General features: G+C 48.0%; 1 protein-coding gene across 1 annotated transcript; it reads right to left on the bottom strand.

Annotated features, from left to right (window-relative positions):
* Positions 1-204: 204 nt before the first annotated feature.
* LOC135577390 (3-ketoacyl-CoA thiolase, mitochondrial-like) lies at positions 205-15,931 on the bottom strand. Its single transcript, XM_065046819.1, has 10 exons — positions 15,803-15,931; positions 12,404-12,570; positions 9,430-9,558; positions 7,472-7,588; positions 5,944-6,091; positions 5,638-5,813; positions 4,740-4,869; positions 2,184-2,254; positions 1,821-1,975; positions 205-836 (listed from the first exon to the last, which is right to left on the bottom strand). The coding sequence occupies exons 1-10, from the start codon at positions 15,816-15,818 to the stop codon at positions 752-754; spliced, it is 1,194 nt and encodes a 397-aa protein (XP_064902891.1). The 5' UTR covers positions 15,819-15,931; the 3' UTR covers positions 205-751.
* Between the last annotated feature and the right edge of the window lie 221 nt (positions 15,932-16,152).

The raw sequence follows: 16,152 nt of genomic DNA, 5'->3' as shown, positions 1-16,152 counted from the left end.
AACCAACCAACCACGCCAGCCAACCAACCAACCACGCCAGCCAACCAAACAACCACGCCAGCCAACCAAACAACCACACCAACCACCACACCAGCCAACCACCAAAATAAATAACAAGCGAACCAAAGGAATAAGGAGCGAACCAAAGGAATAACGAGCGAACCAAAGGAATAACGAGCGAACCAAAGGAATAACACCCACCCCTTCTTTTTCTCTTGTATTTATTGTTCTTTTGGGAGGCACAATGGGAATTTCAGCTTGCGCTCATTTTTCCCTCGCCAACAGCGGGTACAGGTTACAATCCACAATCAGTACGTACTGAAGGTCTCCAATTAAATTTATATCTCCTGATAATAAAAAGGTGCACGTGTCAGACAGCAGTGGCAGCTGAAAGAAAAATAGTTTACACAATATTTGCTTCTAGAGCTGCACCAACTGCTAGTTTAAGGCTGTTTGGTGAAAATTTGACAGGCAATTTCCTCAGGAAATGAAAAGAATTTTGCCTACATTATCCCTGATTGAAAAGACGCTTTCACAAAACCCTTGATCAGTGGGAAATTATATTGGCGTTACGCTTCCTTTGCTTCGAAAGACATTAATTCATCTTTTTGTACGGAATTCAGACTTCCTGGCTATTCCTTTACCTTGCAGGAATGGCACAAAATGAAGGCGGCAATGTTTTATCGCCGCGAAAGGCAGCAATTTCTCAGGAAATTAGCGATTTGGGCAGTGCTGCACTTTCCAGTGTCTCTCAGGCCGTGTTCTCTATGACAAGAGCAATTCCTTGTCCGCCGCCAATGCAAGCCGAGCCAACCGCATATTTCCCACCACGACGCCTGTACGGAAGAAAGAACAGTGAAAATTAATGAAACCACAGTTGCTGTCATTCAGATTTTATGAAAGGAAACTAGTTAGCAAGTAAGTACTATTATATATGGTTTAGAATGTGTCTTGCATCTAGGTAGGAACAACCCCAGGTTCCAGTGTAAGTTGGGGAATGAGCTATTAGAGAGCAGCGTAGGGGAAAGGGAGCTGGGGGTGCTGGGGACAGCAGGGTGACCATGAGCCAGCACTGGGCCCTTGTGGCCAGGAAGCCAATGGGACCTGGGGTGGGTTAGAAGGGGGTGGTCAGTAGGTCCGAGAGGTTCTCCTGCCCCTCTGCTCTGCCCTGGGGAGACCACACCTGGAATCCTGTGGCCAGCTGTGGCCCCTCAGTTCCAGCAGGACAGGGAACTGCTGGAGAGAGTCCAGCGCAGCCACCAAGATGCTGAAGGGAGTGGAGCATCTCCCGTGTGAGGAAAGGCTGAGGGAGCTGGGGCTCTGGAGCTGGACAAGAGGACACTGAGGGGGGACTCATTCATGTTTACAGATATCTAAAGGGGGAGTGTCAGGAGGATGGAGCCAGGCTCTTCTGGGTGACAACCAGTGACAGGACAAGGGGCAATGGGTACAAACTGGAGCACAGGAGGTTCCACTTAAATTTGAGAAGAAACTTGTTCCTGGTGAGGGTGGCAGAGCCTGGCCCAGGCTGCCCAGGTGGGTTGTGGAGTCTCCTTCTGTGCAGACATTCCAACCCGCCTGGACACCTTCCTGTGTAACCTCATCTGGGTGTTCCTGCTCCATGGGGGGATTGCACTGCATGAGCTTGCCAGGGCCCTTCAACCCCTGACATCCTGTGATTCTGTATGTTGTTCTTTTTCTAGAAAAAGATCATCCAGCCTCAACTGACGTTGAAATATTGCTGTAGAAAACAAGGTCTGGCTTTTTTACCATCAAGAAAGCCAAAGGAGACAGAATTTCTGAAAGCAGACTAAAAGTACCTTAATTCATGAACCAGATGAGCTGTGATCCGCGATCCCGACGCACCCAAAGGGTGACCTATGGCGATGGCACCGCCGTTGACGTTGGTTTTTTCAGGGTCAAGGCCCAAAACTTTTTCGACAGCTAAATACTGAGGTGCGAACGCCTCGTTCACCTGAAACGCCAGAGAAACGATAAAACCGTTCGCCTCTGATTTTCCGCACAAGCTTTCAGCGGCGTCTGCACGCACGGGATGAAACGCGGCGCGTTTCTTCTCCAGGTCAATATGAAAAATGGTGTTGATAAAAGCGTACGCAGACAAGGCACAGGTTGTCAGGTCAAGCCATGAGGAGTAAGCTCACGTTCATGTTTAAATTCCTTACCTCTACCAAATCCATGTCCTTCAGGGTCAATCCTGCTTTTTTCAGAACCTCGGTGATTGCAGGTACAGGGCCTGTTGGGAAATTGTGTGCAGTTAGTTAGATTAAAATAAAACAATAATAAAAGCTTATAAATATGTAGGAATAGCTTCGTAAAGCCTCATCAGATTCCATTCCATGAGTCTCTGTGCTGGCAATGAATCCAAGAAAGAAAAAGGCTGTTCTGGAGTTTGCCAGACACGTGTTTAGTTACAGTTATTGTTCGTTTGGTGGTGTTAATATAATTGAACGGAAAATCTTCTAGTCAATAAAACTAACAAGAAAAGGTTCCTTTGGACACAGGTCCCAGCCAAATAAAGCCAGTAAGATTTTTTCTTTTGAGAATATTACAGAGTTTGGATATAAAACTGTTCTCTGGAAAAAAGTTGCCATTTATAACCATGTATAATCCACTAGCGGTGATTAATCTCAAAGCACAGCTACCTAAGGGGACACTCAAAGATTATTCGAAAGGGCTAATTCATTTGAAATTTGAAAGGAGAAAGATATTGAGATGGCAGCTGATCATGAGACCAAAAAAACACCCCTAAAATATTAACAATGCTATTGCACGATGGTATTTTACCAGACTTTGTGAGGCAGGACTATCTATGTCTCTGAAAAGGCAGCTGCTCAGTCAGAAGGGATCAATCCCAAGGTGTCTGGATTGGAGGGTATGTCTGCATTAAATTCTGCTTGATCAGGAAGCATAAAATACGGGACTGGTGAAAAAAGAAGAGTAATTGGTTTGCCAAAATAATACCTGAATAGATGCTCAAGCTCTTAGCTTGAGCAACTGAAAGGGGTACATGGAGCCAAAACTCCTTCAACAAGCAGTGAGGAAGACAAATCAGAGCTACACATTTAATTATGGGAATTAAAGCTTATAGAAATTAAAGTGATTTTCAGGAGAAAACTGGGTTTAAAAAAATTGAGAGCGACTGTTTTCTTGACTTACTAACAGAGTGAAAAAGGAAAAAGGTGGGGGACTAAAAGAGCTAATATTATAGGTACCACACGTAGCCCTTCAGCCAAAGCGAGGAGTAAATCAACCCCTGTGAGTAACACTCTAGTAAACACACAAAAGCCTTCAGAGCTACCAGACTCAGCACACTGCAGCCTCTCTTTCCTTCCTCTGGGATATTTAAACGCTGCTTGATGCTGTTTTATCAAAAGAATAAAATCTAAGATGCCTCTCCATCCCTGGGAAACTGATGGAACGACTTATCCTTGGTGCCATCTCAAGGCATATCAGTGCTAAGAGGGTCATTAGGGGCAGTCAACATGGCTTCACCAAGGGGAAGTCGTGCTTGACCAACCTCATTGACTTTTATGAGGACATAACAAGATGGATGGATGGTGGCAGAGTGGTGGACATGGTCTACCTTGACTTGAGTGAGGCATTTGGCACAGTGTCCCACAGCATCCTCAGCGCTGAACTGAGGGAGTGCGGTCTGGATGAGCGGGGAGTGAGGTGGAGTGTGACCTGGCTGAAGGGAAGAAGCCAGAGAGTCGTGGTCAATGGGCAGAGTCCAGTTGAGGCCTGGATCTAGTGCAGTGCCTCAGGGGCAGTGCTGGGGCCGGGATTGTTCAAGATATTCATCAGTGATTTGGCCGAGGGAATAGAGTGACTGTCAGCAAGTTTGCTGGTGACACCAAGCTGGGAGGAGTGGTGACACGCCAGAGGCTGTGCTGCCATCAGAGAACTGGACAGGCTGGAGAGTTGGGCGGGAAAATGTAATGAAATAGAACAAGGGCAAGTGTAGAGTCTTGAATCTGGGCAGAACAACCCCAGGTTCCAGTGTAAGTTGGGGAATGAGCTATTAGAGAGCAGCGTAGGGGAAAGGGACCTGGGGGTGCTGGGGACAGCAGGGTGACCATGAGCCAGCACTGGGCCCTTGTGGCCAGGAAGCCAATGGTACCTGGGGTGGGTTAGAAGGGGGTGGTCAGTAGGTCCGAGAGGTTCTCCTGCCCCTCTGCTCTGCCCTGGGGAGACCACACCTGGAATCTTGTGTCCAGCTGTGGCCCCTCAGTTCCAGCAGGACAGGGAACTGCTGGAGAGAGTCCAGCGCAGCCACCAAGATGCTGGAGGGAGTGGAGCATCTCCCGTGTGAGGAAAGGCTGAGGGAGCTGGGGCTCTGGAGCTGGACAAGAGGACACTGAGGGGGGACTCATTCATGTTTACAGATATCTAAAGGGTGAATGTCAGGAGGATGGAGCCAGGCTCTTCTGGGTGACAACCAGTGACAGGACAAGGGGTAATGGGTACAAACTGGAACACAAGAGGTTCCACTTAAATATGAGAAGAAACTTGTTCCTGGTGAGGGTGGCAGAGCCTGGCCCAGGCTGCCCAGGGGGTTGTGGAGTCTCCTTCTGTGCAGACATTCCAACCCGCCTGGACACCTTCCTGTGTAACCTCATCTGGGTGTTCCTGCTCCATGGGGGGATTGCACTGCATGAGCTTGCCAGGTCCCTTCCAACCCCTGACATTCTGGGATTCTGTGTTTTACCACAACTCACCGATGCCCATGATGGAAGGGTCGCAGCCAGACGCATGATACGCGACTACTCGTGCCAGAGGAGTAAGACTGTGCTTCTTCAGGGCCGATTCACTGGCAATGATGACAACACCAGCTCCATCGCACACCCCCTTGGAATGAGAGAGAAAAGCATCTTAAGTGGAGAATATAAACCCTGACACACTTTAAACTGAATATGCCTCTCAGAAAAGCTTGAGTCCAGGATATTAATATTTAACAGACAATTAGTAGCGTTTATTCAAAACCACAGTCTTCCACTATTCTGTGGATTGCGAAAGATAAATGTAGGTTTCTAATTAATTTCAATGCTTCAGAAGCATTTTTGCCGCTTGAAGCCTCCCTTACACTGGAAATATCATTCTGTAGACTGGCAAGAACACTATTGATGGTGTATAATATTAATGCAGACACCAATGCCTATTTTGGAAAGGAATTATACAATTACAGTGGTCCTTCCGGCCCAAAGAACATTAATCAGTTAATTAAGGTAATGACTGTAAGAGGAACAGTGCTGCTAAGCACCCTGGGTAAGAGCAAAACGTGGTTTGGACACAGAGGATACTAACGGTGGTAAAAGATGAGCAGAAGCAAGGGCGAATTCTACACAGGCAGCAACTGCATCATTAGAGGCTGATGAGGAAGCGTTAACGACTCACTAAAAGCCCGGCGGCAATGCACAGAACCAAATTATAGGAGCGGACTGAAGGATCCCTCACCATTTAGAGGCCGGGAGGGTTAATCGCGGCCATTTAATTCCAAAATTAGAAATAATTTTCATCAAGAGCCAAAGGTGGCTCAGCAAGACACCAACGTGGCGACAATGGACTTGGAGAACGTTCGCAGCGACGCTTCAGGAGCCGAGGCCTTGACGTACTCACCGAAGCGTTCCCGGCAGTGACCGTCCCGTCCTTCTTAAACACACACAGGAGCTTTGCCAGCTGTTCTGGGGTGGTCTGGGGTTTGGGGTGCTCATCCTTTTCCATCGTTTCTTTCCCCTTTCTCGTTTTCACTTCAATCGGTGCCATCTCAGCGTTAAAGTAACCGGCGTCCTGAGCTGCGAGCACAAAAAGGATTACACCAAGATGCACGAGCTACACAGAACGTAAAGATCATTCCAATCAATGCTAAAAACAGACTAGATTTGAAGTTATATCAGAAACGCTTCCATTCTTAAACGGACTAACCAGCTTTACACCTCTGTTGGGTTTTGAGGGCGTATCGGTCACAGTCCTCCCGCGTGATGTTGTATTTTGCGGCCAGATTTTCAGCCGTAAGCGCCATAGGGAGTTTAACGTGCGTATCTGTTAGGCCGGCCCACAACGTGTCTTCCAGCTGCGTGAAAATTAGATAGAATATGAAAATTAATTATTATTAGAATTATTAGAATTATTAATAGAAAAACAGTGTAGAAAAAACCATCGAAATATCATAATTTAGCATTTTGATGTTACACAGAATCACAGAATGGACTGGGTTGGAAAAGACCTCAGAGATCATCGAGTCCAACCCTTGGTCCAACTCCAGCCCATTGACTAGATCATGGCACTAAGTGCCATGGCCAAGCTCAGTTTAAAAACCTCCAGGGTCGGTGAGTCCAGCACCTCCCTGGGCAGCCATTCCAATGCCTGACCACTCTCTCTGCAGAGAATTGCTGTCTAATCTCCAGCCTAAATTTAAGCCCATGCCCCCTTGTCCTATTGCTGACTGCCTGGGAGAAGAGACCAAGCCCCACCTGGCTAGAACTGCCCTTCAGGTAGTTCTAGAGAGTGCTGAGCTCAGCTCTAAGCCTCCTCTTCTCCAGACTAAACAAGCCCAGCTCCCTCAGCCTCTCCCCATAGGGCTTGTGTTCCAGTCCCTTCCCCAGTCTTGTTGCTCTTCTCTGCACCCGCTCCAGCACTTCAATCTCTTTCCTGAGCTGAGGGGCCCAGAACTGAACACAACACTCCAGGTGTGGCCTCCCCAATGCAGAGCACAGGGGAAGGATCACTGCCCTTGTCCTGCTGACCACGCTGGTTTGGATCCAGGACAGGATCCCATTGGCCTTCTTGGCCACCTGGGCACACTGGTGGCTCCTGTTGAGCTTCCTGTCCATGAGTCCCCCCAGGTCCCTTTCTGCCTGACTGCTCTCCAGCCACTCTGTGCCCAGCCTGGAGCGCTGCAGGGGTTGTTGTGGCCAAAGGGCAGCACCCGCCACTTGGCCTTGTTGAACTTCATCCCATTGGAATGGGCCCATTTTTCCAGTCTCTCCAGACCCCTCTGCAGAGCCCTCCTGCCTTCCAGCAGCTCCACACTCCCTCCCAACTTGGTGTCAAATTTGCTGATGATGGTCTCAATGCCCTCATCTAAATCATCAATGAAGATGTTGAACAGGACCGGACCCAACCCTGACCCCTGGGGACACCACTAGTGCCTGGCCGCCAGCTGGATGCAGCCCCATTCACCAGCACTCTCTGGGCCCGGCCCTCCAGCCAGTTCTTAACCCAGCAGAGAGTGCACTTGCCCAAGCCATGGGCTCCCAGCTTTTGCAGGAGTATATTATGGGAGACAGTGTCTCTTCAGAAGATAAAAATCATTTCTCTAGCAATGCATTTAATTGCAATTGACCATTTTTAGAATTCAGAGATGCTTACAGCTTGGAGGTATTTATTCTTTACTGGTTTATTTACCCATTGCTACCCTCACTAGCTTTACAAGCAAAAGAAAGTACTAGACCTTGAGTTCTGCTCCTAATCTGGTTCCAAACCGAATGTTTCGAACTGCATATGGAGCCTGGCTCATATTTTCAGCTCCGCCACACAGAACAACTTCGGAGTCGTTAAGGCAAATTTCCTGTTAAGAGAAAAAACAACTAGATTTAGGATTTAATTTGCTGGTTTGGTCAGACCGTAACAACTGTTTTAGGAAAAGACTTCATCACCTACAAAGCCACCCGCACACAGAACAAATTCAAGCTTAGCCATGTGTATATCGATGAAGGGGTATTAGGATCGGAGTCTAATTAAGCGCACAGAACCTAAAAGCTCCAATTCCTAAATGCACCACCCGACAGTTCAAGTTATTTGCAGACTGGAATGGAAGCAGATGAAATTATCTCGATAGGCATCAGATGATTAATTAATAATTACTACGATTGATTTGTACTATGTACTGAGATGCTTCCTATAGTTACTAAAACTTTGTGTACGTTTAAGCAGCTTGGAATAGAATCTGCAGCTTGGTTGTGTGTTGTAGTTTTCATATAGGTGGTCAAAGTCGCCAACAGATTTATTCAGTGCAGCCTTTGCAGAAAGCACTAGAAAAAAGGCACTTGAAAAGCACAGGTTGCTGCTTACACAGGTGAGAATATGAGCAATAATCAGTGGGAAGCCTCCTGTTGTGGTTCTGATGCCCAGGAATTGCAATTCACCCAAACAGGATCACAAAATGCAACTACTGCACAGCTGAGCTCTATTTCACGGGATGTTGCGTTCCTTATGTTAAACCAAAAATAGCTACGACGATGATTTTTAAGACCAACCACAATATATGTCACAGTGGAGGGTGAACTTCTTCACAATACCATGCAGGACAATAGGAAATCACTACCAGTGGTAGCTAAAAAATCCACGTTAAGCCTCATCCCAAACATGAAGAACATGTTTCTACGTATTTCTCTGATGTTAACACTCTTATCAGAGGTTATACTTATCAGGTGTTAACACTTTATCAAGGTTATAAACACAAGATGTCAGGGGTTGGAAGGGCCCTGGCAAGCTCATGCAGTGCAATCCCCCCATGGAGCAGGAACACCCAGATGAGGTTACACAGGAAGGTGTCCAGGCGGGTTGGAATGTCTGCACAGAAGGAGACTCCACAACCCCCTGGGCAGCCTGGGCCAGGCTCTGCCACCCTCACCAGGAACAAGTTTCTTCTCAAATTTAAGTGGAACCTCTTGTGTTCCAGTTTGTACCCACTACCCCTTGTCCTGTCACTGGTTGTCACCAAGAAGAGCCTGGCTCCATCCTCCTGACACTCCCCCTTTCCATATTGATCCCCATGAGAGGATCTGAGACCCCTCAGTGTCCTCTTGTCCAGCTCCAGAGCCCCAGCTCCCTCAGCCTTTCCTCACACGGGAGATGCTCCACTCCCTTCAGCATCTTGGTGGCTGCGCTGGACTCTCTCCAGCAGTTCCCTGTCCTGCTGGAACTGAGGGGCCACAACTGGACACAATATTCCAGGTGTGGTCTCCCCAGGGCAGAGCAGAGGGGCAGGAGAACCTCTCTGACCTACTGACCACCCCCTTCTAACCCACCCCAGGTACCATTGGCTTCCTGGCCACAAGGGCCCAGTGCTGGCTCATGGTCACCCTGCTGTCCCCAGCACCCCCAGGTCCCTTTCCCCTACGCTGCTCTCTAATAGGTCATTCCCCAACTTACACTGAACCTGGGGTTGTTCTGCCCAGATTCAAGACTCTACACTTGCCCTTGTTCTATTTCATTACATTTTCCCGCCCAACTCTCCAGCCTGTCCAGGTCTCTGATGGCAGCACAGCCTCTGGCGTGTCACCACTCCTCCCAGCTTGGTGTCACCAGCAAACTTGCTGACAGTCACTCTATTCCCTCGGCCAAATCATTGATGAATATATTGAATAATATATAACTAATACAGATTAAAAAATAAGAGCTACGTACCTGACATCCATTGGCAATGGATTGGAAACCAGAGCCACAAAGTCTGTTGACGGTGAGGGCTGGAACCGGGACGGGAACTCCCACCCGTAACCCAGCGTGTCTCGCGATATAAATCCCGTCCGCGGCGCTCTGTTGGCAGAACAAATAAAAGGGTTCATTACACTCTGATTTCTTTAATACTCCGGATGAAAAGGCAGCGTGCTGTAATTGCATCACTGCGAGATGGTGGATATTCACCAAAAATCCTATTTGTGAGAAGAAGCACTTCAAAACCACACTATCCTATATGATCGGAAAGGGACTAAAGATGTTAAGACCAAAATCAGTAACTTAAAGAGTCTTATGTGACACAGCCAGGGTGGGGGTGCAGAGAAGCTTCTGGAATGCCCCCAGTCAGATCTGATCAGGCTATAAAACGGGATTCTTGTCGAGGCTCTGCCCCTTGCATGCGATCTCTTGAAGTTACGAGCTGCCAGGAGCCGCTTTCCCCCCGACTCTGGGATGGAGACTCCGCTTGCCTTGCCGCCACGTGTGTGAGTAAAATTAGCCCTCGCATGACTGTATCTACTTCCCGTGCACATCTGCACGCGTATTTATACTTTCTGTGCTCAATATGAGCACGTGTATAAGTTATTTCCTCGCAGAATCGCGAGTGTATTTTCCTCCCGTGCTTCCACATAAGCACGTGTAATAATCCGTGCACATTTGCACGTGTATCTCTCCTCGCAGGATTGCGAATGTGTTATAAATCTACCCTCGCAGGATTGCGAGTGTACACTTTCTGTACTCAATATGAGTATGTGTATCCCTTTAAATAATCCCACACCGTGTTCAGGCAAGTGTGGACTCTTCCCGGACTCAGGGGCAGCGCCGGCATTGGTTTTGGTGATGCCATGTGCATGCACACTGTGGACCGCCTGTTGTATTAGTTGCTGCCCCTTAATAATTTTCCTCAACTGATATCCGAACCCATATTCATGTCACTTTTGGAGTGCTAAAACCCTGTTTCTCACCGGTTTAATAAAAGCTGGTTTGGACCCTGTTGTCCCTTAAACTAACCTCGGGGTGCCTCCGTGACAGCACTGTAAGAAATTTGGACACTGTTTCTTTTTCTAGGCCACAATCAGTTCTTAAGAAACCTGAAAAGAAGCTGAGATGGCAGCTGTAGAATCACAAGCTATACTTTAGGCTGAAAATCAAGAAGAAACGCTGCAAGTTTGTTCACATATCACAAAAGTTCTGTTACTTGGCTCTTCGGCACCCTTGAAACACTCAGGGCAAAATAAGCCCGTCTACCCTTAATCACAGTATCACAGTATGTTTGGGACTGGAAGGGACCTCAAAAGATCATCTAGTCCAATCACCCTGCTGGAGCAGGAACGCCTGGGTGAGGTCGCACAGGAACATGTCCAGGCGGGTTTTGAATGTCTGCACAGAAGGAGACTCCACAACCCCCTGGGCAGCCTGGGCCAGGCTCTGCCACCCTCACCAGGAACAAGTTTCTTCTCAAATTTAAGTGGAACCTTTTGTGTTCCAGCTTGATCCCATTACCCCTTGTCCTGTCATTGTTTGCCACCGAGAAGAGCCTGGCTCCATCCTCGTGGCACTTACCCTTTATATATTTATAAACATTAATAAGGTCACCCCTCAGTCAGCTCCCTCAACCTTTCTTCATAAGGGAGATGCTCCACTCCCTTCAGCATCTTTGCTGCCCTACGCTGGACCCTCTCCAGCAGTTCCCTGTCCTGCTGGAACTGAGGGGCCACAACTGGACACAAGATTCCAGGTGTGGTCTCACCAGGGCGGAGTAGAGGGGAAGGAGAACCTCTCGGACCTACTGACCACCCCCTTCTAACCCACCCCAGGTACCATTGGCCTTCCTGGCCACAAGGGCCCAGTGCTGGCTCATGGTCATCCTGTTGTCCACCAGGACCCCCAGGTCCCTTTCCCCTACACTGCTCTCTAATATGTAATTTCCCAACCTATACTGGAACCTGGGGTTGTTCTGCCCAGATTCAAGACTCTACACTTGCCCTTGTTCTATTTCATTACATTTTCCCGCCCAGCTCTCCAGCCTGTCCAGGTCTCTGATGGCAGCACAGCCTCTGGCGTGTCACCACTCCTCCCAGCTTGGTGTCACCAGCAAACTTGCTGACAGTCACTCTATTCCCTCGTCTAAATCGTTAATGAATATATTGAATAATATTGGCCCCAGCACTGACCCCTGAGGCACTGCACTAGATACTGGCCTCCAGCTAGACCCCACACCATTGACTACCACTCTCTGGCTTCTCTCCTTAAGCCAGTTTGCAACCCACCTCACTACTCTATTGTCCAGACCACACCTCCTCAACTTAGCTGTGAGGATGCTGTGGGAGACTGTGTCAAAGGCTTTACTGAAGTCAAGGTAGACCACATCCACCGCTCTGCCGTCATCCATCCACCTTGTTACATTCTCATAAAAGGCTATGAGGTTGGTCAAGCATGACTTCCCCTTGGTAAAGCCGTTCTGACTGCCCCTAATAACCCTCTTATCCTTGATATGCCTTGAGATGGCACCAAGGATAAGCTGTTCCATTACTTTCCCAGGGACAGAGGTGAGGCAGAATATAAAGCAAAGTCAAGTCAGAATACAAAGCAAAACCAAACCAGAAATGCTCTTTGCTGTCTTGCTTAAAACAAAACCCTAATCCTAATATCCTAATCCTAACCCTAACATGTGGGTAAAGGCAGTTTTGCAATGCTGGTGCTCTGTACATAACAAGCTCTTTGGAAAAAATATGATCGCTCCCAATAATATCACAAATCATGCGGGTATGTCCCTTAAACATGAACCATAACACTATAAACGCTACTTACCCATTTAATTTCCATCCCTTTGGCTTATTCTTGGCTGCAAACCATAGGCAACTATGTACAGGACCAGAGGATGAATAAAATCGCTGCTGACCAGCGAATTTTCCACGCTACCAACCTGTATGACGTTGCCGACGATGACGCTGTCGATGATCTCGGGAAAGACTTTGCCGGCGGCCAGCGCGGCCCGAGCGGCGATTTCCGTCAGGTCGGTGGCGCTGAAATCCTTCAGCAAACCTCCATAGGCCCCAAACGGCGTTCGCTTCGCCGCGACGATGAACACGCCTGCGAGAGGAGCGAGAATTAGCCAGATAACCAACAGCGAATCCCCATTCTAAGCGGGTAACATCCTAAATTCAGAAGCAGGTTGTAAAGCAAAGAAATGTGAACCCACACAGTTCAAGATGAATAAGATATAGGATATATATAACTTTATCAATAGGATATAGATATTTTATCAATGATTTGAGTGCACCCTCAGTGAGTTTGCAGATGACACCAAGTTGGAGCGTTGATGTGCTGGAGGGTGGGCAGGTTCTACAGAGGGATCTGGACCATCGGGATGGTTGGGCTGAGGCCAATTGTCTGAGGTTTAACAAGGCCAAGTCACGGGTCTTGCACTTGGGTCACAACAACCCCATGAACGCTGCAGGGTCGGGGAAGAGCAGCTGGAAAGGACCTGGGGGTGTTGGTGACAGTGGTCGGACATGAGCCAGCGTGTGCCCAGGTGGCCAAGAGGCCACCAGCATGCTGGCTGGTACCAGCACTGGTGTGGCCAGCAGGCCCAGGGCAGCGACCGTCCCTGTGCTGGGAGCTGGGGAGGACAAACCATGAATCCTGGGGGCAGTTTTGGGCCCCTCACGCCAAGAAAGGCCTTGAGGTGCTGGAGCGAGTGGAGAGAAGGGAACGGAGCTGGTGAGGGGCTGGAGCACAAGTGTGATGGGAGCGGCTGAGGGACCTGGGGGGTTCAGCTGGAGAACAGGAGCTGAGGGGACACAGGGACACAAAGAAACGGCCTCAAGTTGCGCCAGGGGAGGTTGAGGTTGGATGTGGGAACAATTTCTTCCCCAAAGGGCTGTGGGGCATTGGAACAGGCTGCCCAGGGCAGTTCTGGAGTCACCAGCCCTGGAGGGGTTGGAAATATACACAGATGAGGTTCTTAGTGACATCGGTCAGTGCCAGGGTTGGGTTAACAGTTGGACTTGACGATCTTGAGGGTCTCTTCCAACCCAAATGATTCTATGATTGTAAGGTATGCAGAATCAATGGTCAGAAAGCAAGACTAGGAAGATTCCAGAAAGCGATTTGAAAAAAAACAACACACCCAGATATTTTAGATACAGATTTGTGGACAAACGCATTGGCCAGAAGCAGAATTTCAGCTCTGGAAAAGCCACCTTTGAAGCAAACTGAATATCTTGGCACAGTGTCGCTGCTCCCGCGTGCGAAAACACATGCACGCCCATTTGTGACCTTTCCCCCAGTTAAACAACAGCCACGAAACATCCCCGGTTATATTAAGTAACACTAGAAGGAGAAATACAGATACAAGAATGCAGGCGAATGAAACGCCTGTGTGTTAAGCATCTTGTGAATGCTGTTTTCAGCTCTGTAATGCAGATTATTTTGTCGGGTTTATTTTCAGGGTGAGGGTTCTCTTCTTCTTCTTCTGTATTCGGATCCCAAGGCTGCGCAATTTATACAAAAGAACCTTCCAAACTGGTCAAGGTCGCACTCACAACCTGAATACAATGTTAAAACCTGGAGCACGCAATTACTACACTCATTATCTGGGGGATAATTTAAGTAAGAATTGCAGCTAAAAGATAGGAATGAATGCATAAAACGTGGGGTTTGAAGCCATGAAAAGAGCAAAACAAAGTAACACCCTAAAAAGGTGCTAAGCACACTGCTGCTGATCCCTTAAAACGTAGCACTGACACAGTAAATATTCCAAAACTTACAGCAGGTGGTTTGATTTAACTGTCCCAAATGGATTGTATTAACTATAAATTATCGAATATTCCCTTTGAGACTTCATCAAATGTTAACAATGTAAAGCAAAAGACCGTAGTTGGTCACAAAGCTTTGCTGCGGAGCAAACTAAACCAACTTGTTCTCCTCCCTTTTGGCCATGTTGTCGCTTATTCACATTATTTGCTGAATAGCCCGAGGATGGAACTTTGCCCTTCAGCTTTCACAATAACATCTCTCTCTTTCACCCTGGTCGCTCACTAAATCTCTAAGGGAAAAGCAGCACAACCTGTGTGGAGTTATAAATGAGCACAGAGCCTTTCCCATAAGGACTTTTTTAAGGATTATTACTGCAGAGCCTTCCTATTTTTGCTTGATTGGAGCGACACCTCCAAATAAAGGATCCCATGGTCTTCAACAGCTCTAAATCCCTATTAATTAGTACTATCCTACATTACCATGGCAAGACTTCCAAAGCCTCTGCAATTTTCCAAGGTGATAAAACATCGGATGAAATACACCGGGATAAGGAAACTTTTAGGGCTAGAAAGCAAAGGTCACTCTGAATCCTCACCAAACACTCAGTTCAAGGCTTCTTTTAATCAGGTTTTGTTAATCACCCGCTGCCAAACAGGCTGTTATAACATTCCTTAATCCTCCAGCATTTCTTGGTATGACAATATTTCATCAGATCCTCTTTTAAAGGCCTAAAAACCAACTGTTAACCTCCCCCAAAAATTAACAGGCGAGAAGTGTGTATGAAAAACGTTATTGCAAGAGAGAAGATTATGAAATGGGCACAGAAAACTAACACCAAACAAGTTTGGGCAAAGATGCTTTCTATTATCAGTTCAGCAGAGCAATATGGAATTACACTAATTACACCAAAGAGAATTACAGAATTAAATTACAGTAGACAGGCTCTCAGCCCTGAAACCTCAAACCGTGATTATATACGTTATTATTTAGGTACCACCCGCCAAACAGCAAAGCTCTGTCAAACAGATAAAAAGCACAAGTTCACCACACTCCAATTTTGCTTTTAAAGAATAATTGGGCGTATTCATCTCATTTTTAAGAGGCATAACATTTTAACTGCGTAAAGCAGAAAGCACTTCTTTCCACAAAATACTTGGTGCTTTTTTACCGCTGACACAGGCGGGGGGGGGTGGATGTGACAAAACAAAGTTTAAGTTATTAAGTGTCACTTCTAGTCACTGCACGCAAATAGGGACAGTTATTTAACACATATATGCACCGTTTGCGTATATATTAAAGCTAGGTAGCTAAAATCTGGGTTTATTTCTACCACAAGTGACTTAAGCGCTGCAGCAAGTCAAGCACCGCCGGTCACCTTTACCTCAGACCCGCCCGCCATGACACAACCAGCCCGGGTCCCGCTGCCCCCTCAGTGCCCGGCGGCCACACCACCCTCGCTGGGGAGCCCCACAACCCCCACCCGGTACCGGGGAACCGCCGGGGAACCGCCAGGAACCCGCCGGGGCTGAGTGACAGGAGCCCGGCGGGGCTGATGGAGCCTCACCCCTCAGAAGCGCCATGGCCGACCCGCTCCGCTCCGCTCCGCTCCCGCCGCGCCAGCGCCTGACCCGCCGCACATTCGTCACGCTGGGGGCGGAGTGAAGCCAGCACTTTTTAAGGTATTTTTAATATATTTCTCCCCCGCCATCCGCAGCTGAATTCCACGGGTGCGGTGAGGAGGGTTGTACGGGGAAAAGTTACCTCAGACCCTGAGGGCTCGTCTCTGGGAGCGGCTTTAACGGCGGTTTGGCGCCCTGAGGTGCTTTGCCCTGTTTCCAACCTTCATCCTGTTAAAAGTTGGACTTTCCTCGGGAGAATCCACAAAACCCCAGCCTTTTCAAAGGTGTTTTTGAA

This window comes from Columba livia, chromosome Z (genome assembly GCF_036013475.1).
Source record: "Columba livia isolate bColLiv1 breed racing homer chromosome Z, bColLiv1.pat.W.v2, whole genome shotgun sequence".
NCBI classification, from domain to species: Eukaryota; Metazoa; Chordata; class Aves; order Columbiformes; family Columbidae; genus Columba; species Columba livia.
Note: the sequence above shows the minus strand (reverse complement) of the source record. Positions and strands in the feature narration are given on the sequence as shown.

Coding starts and splice junctions, on each gene's coding strand:
- LOC135577390 (XM_065046819.1), bottom strand. Junction 4,870..5,637: donor TCACTGCCGGGAACGCTTCG/GTGAGTACGTCA, acceptor TCTCATTCCAAG/GGGGTGTGCGATGGAGCTGG. Junction 1,976..2,183: donor AGGACATGGATTTGGTAGAG/GTAAGGAATTTA, acceptor CTGGCGTTTCAG/GTGAACGAGGCGTTCGCACC.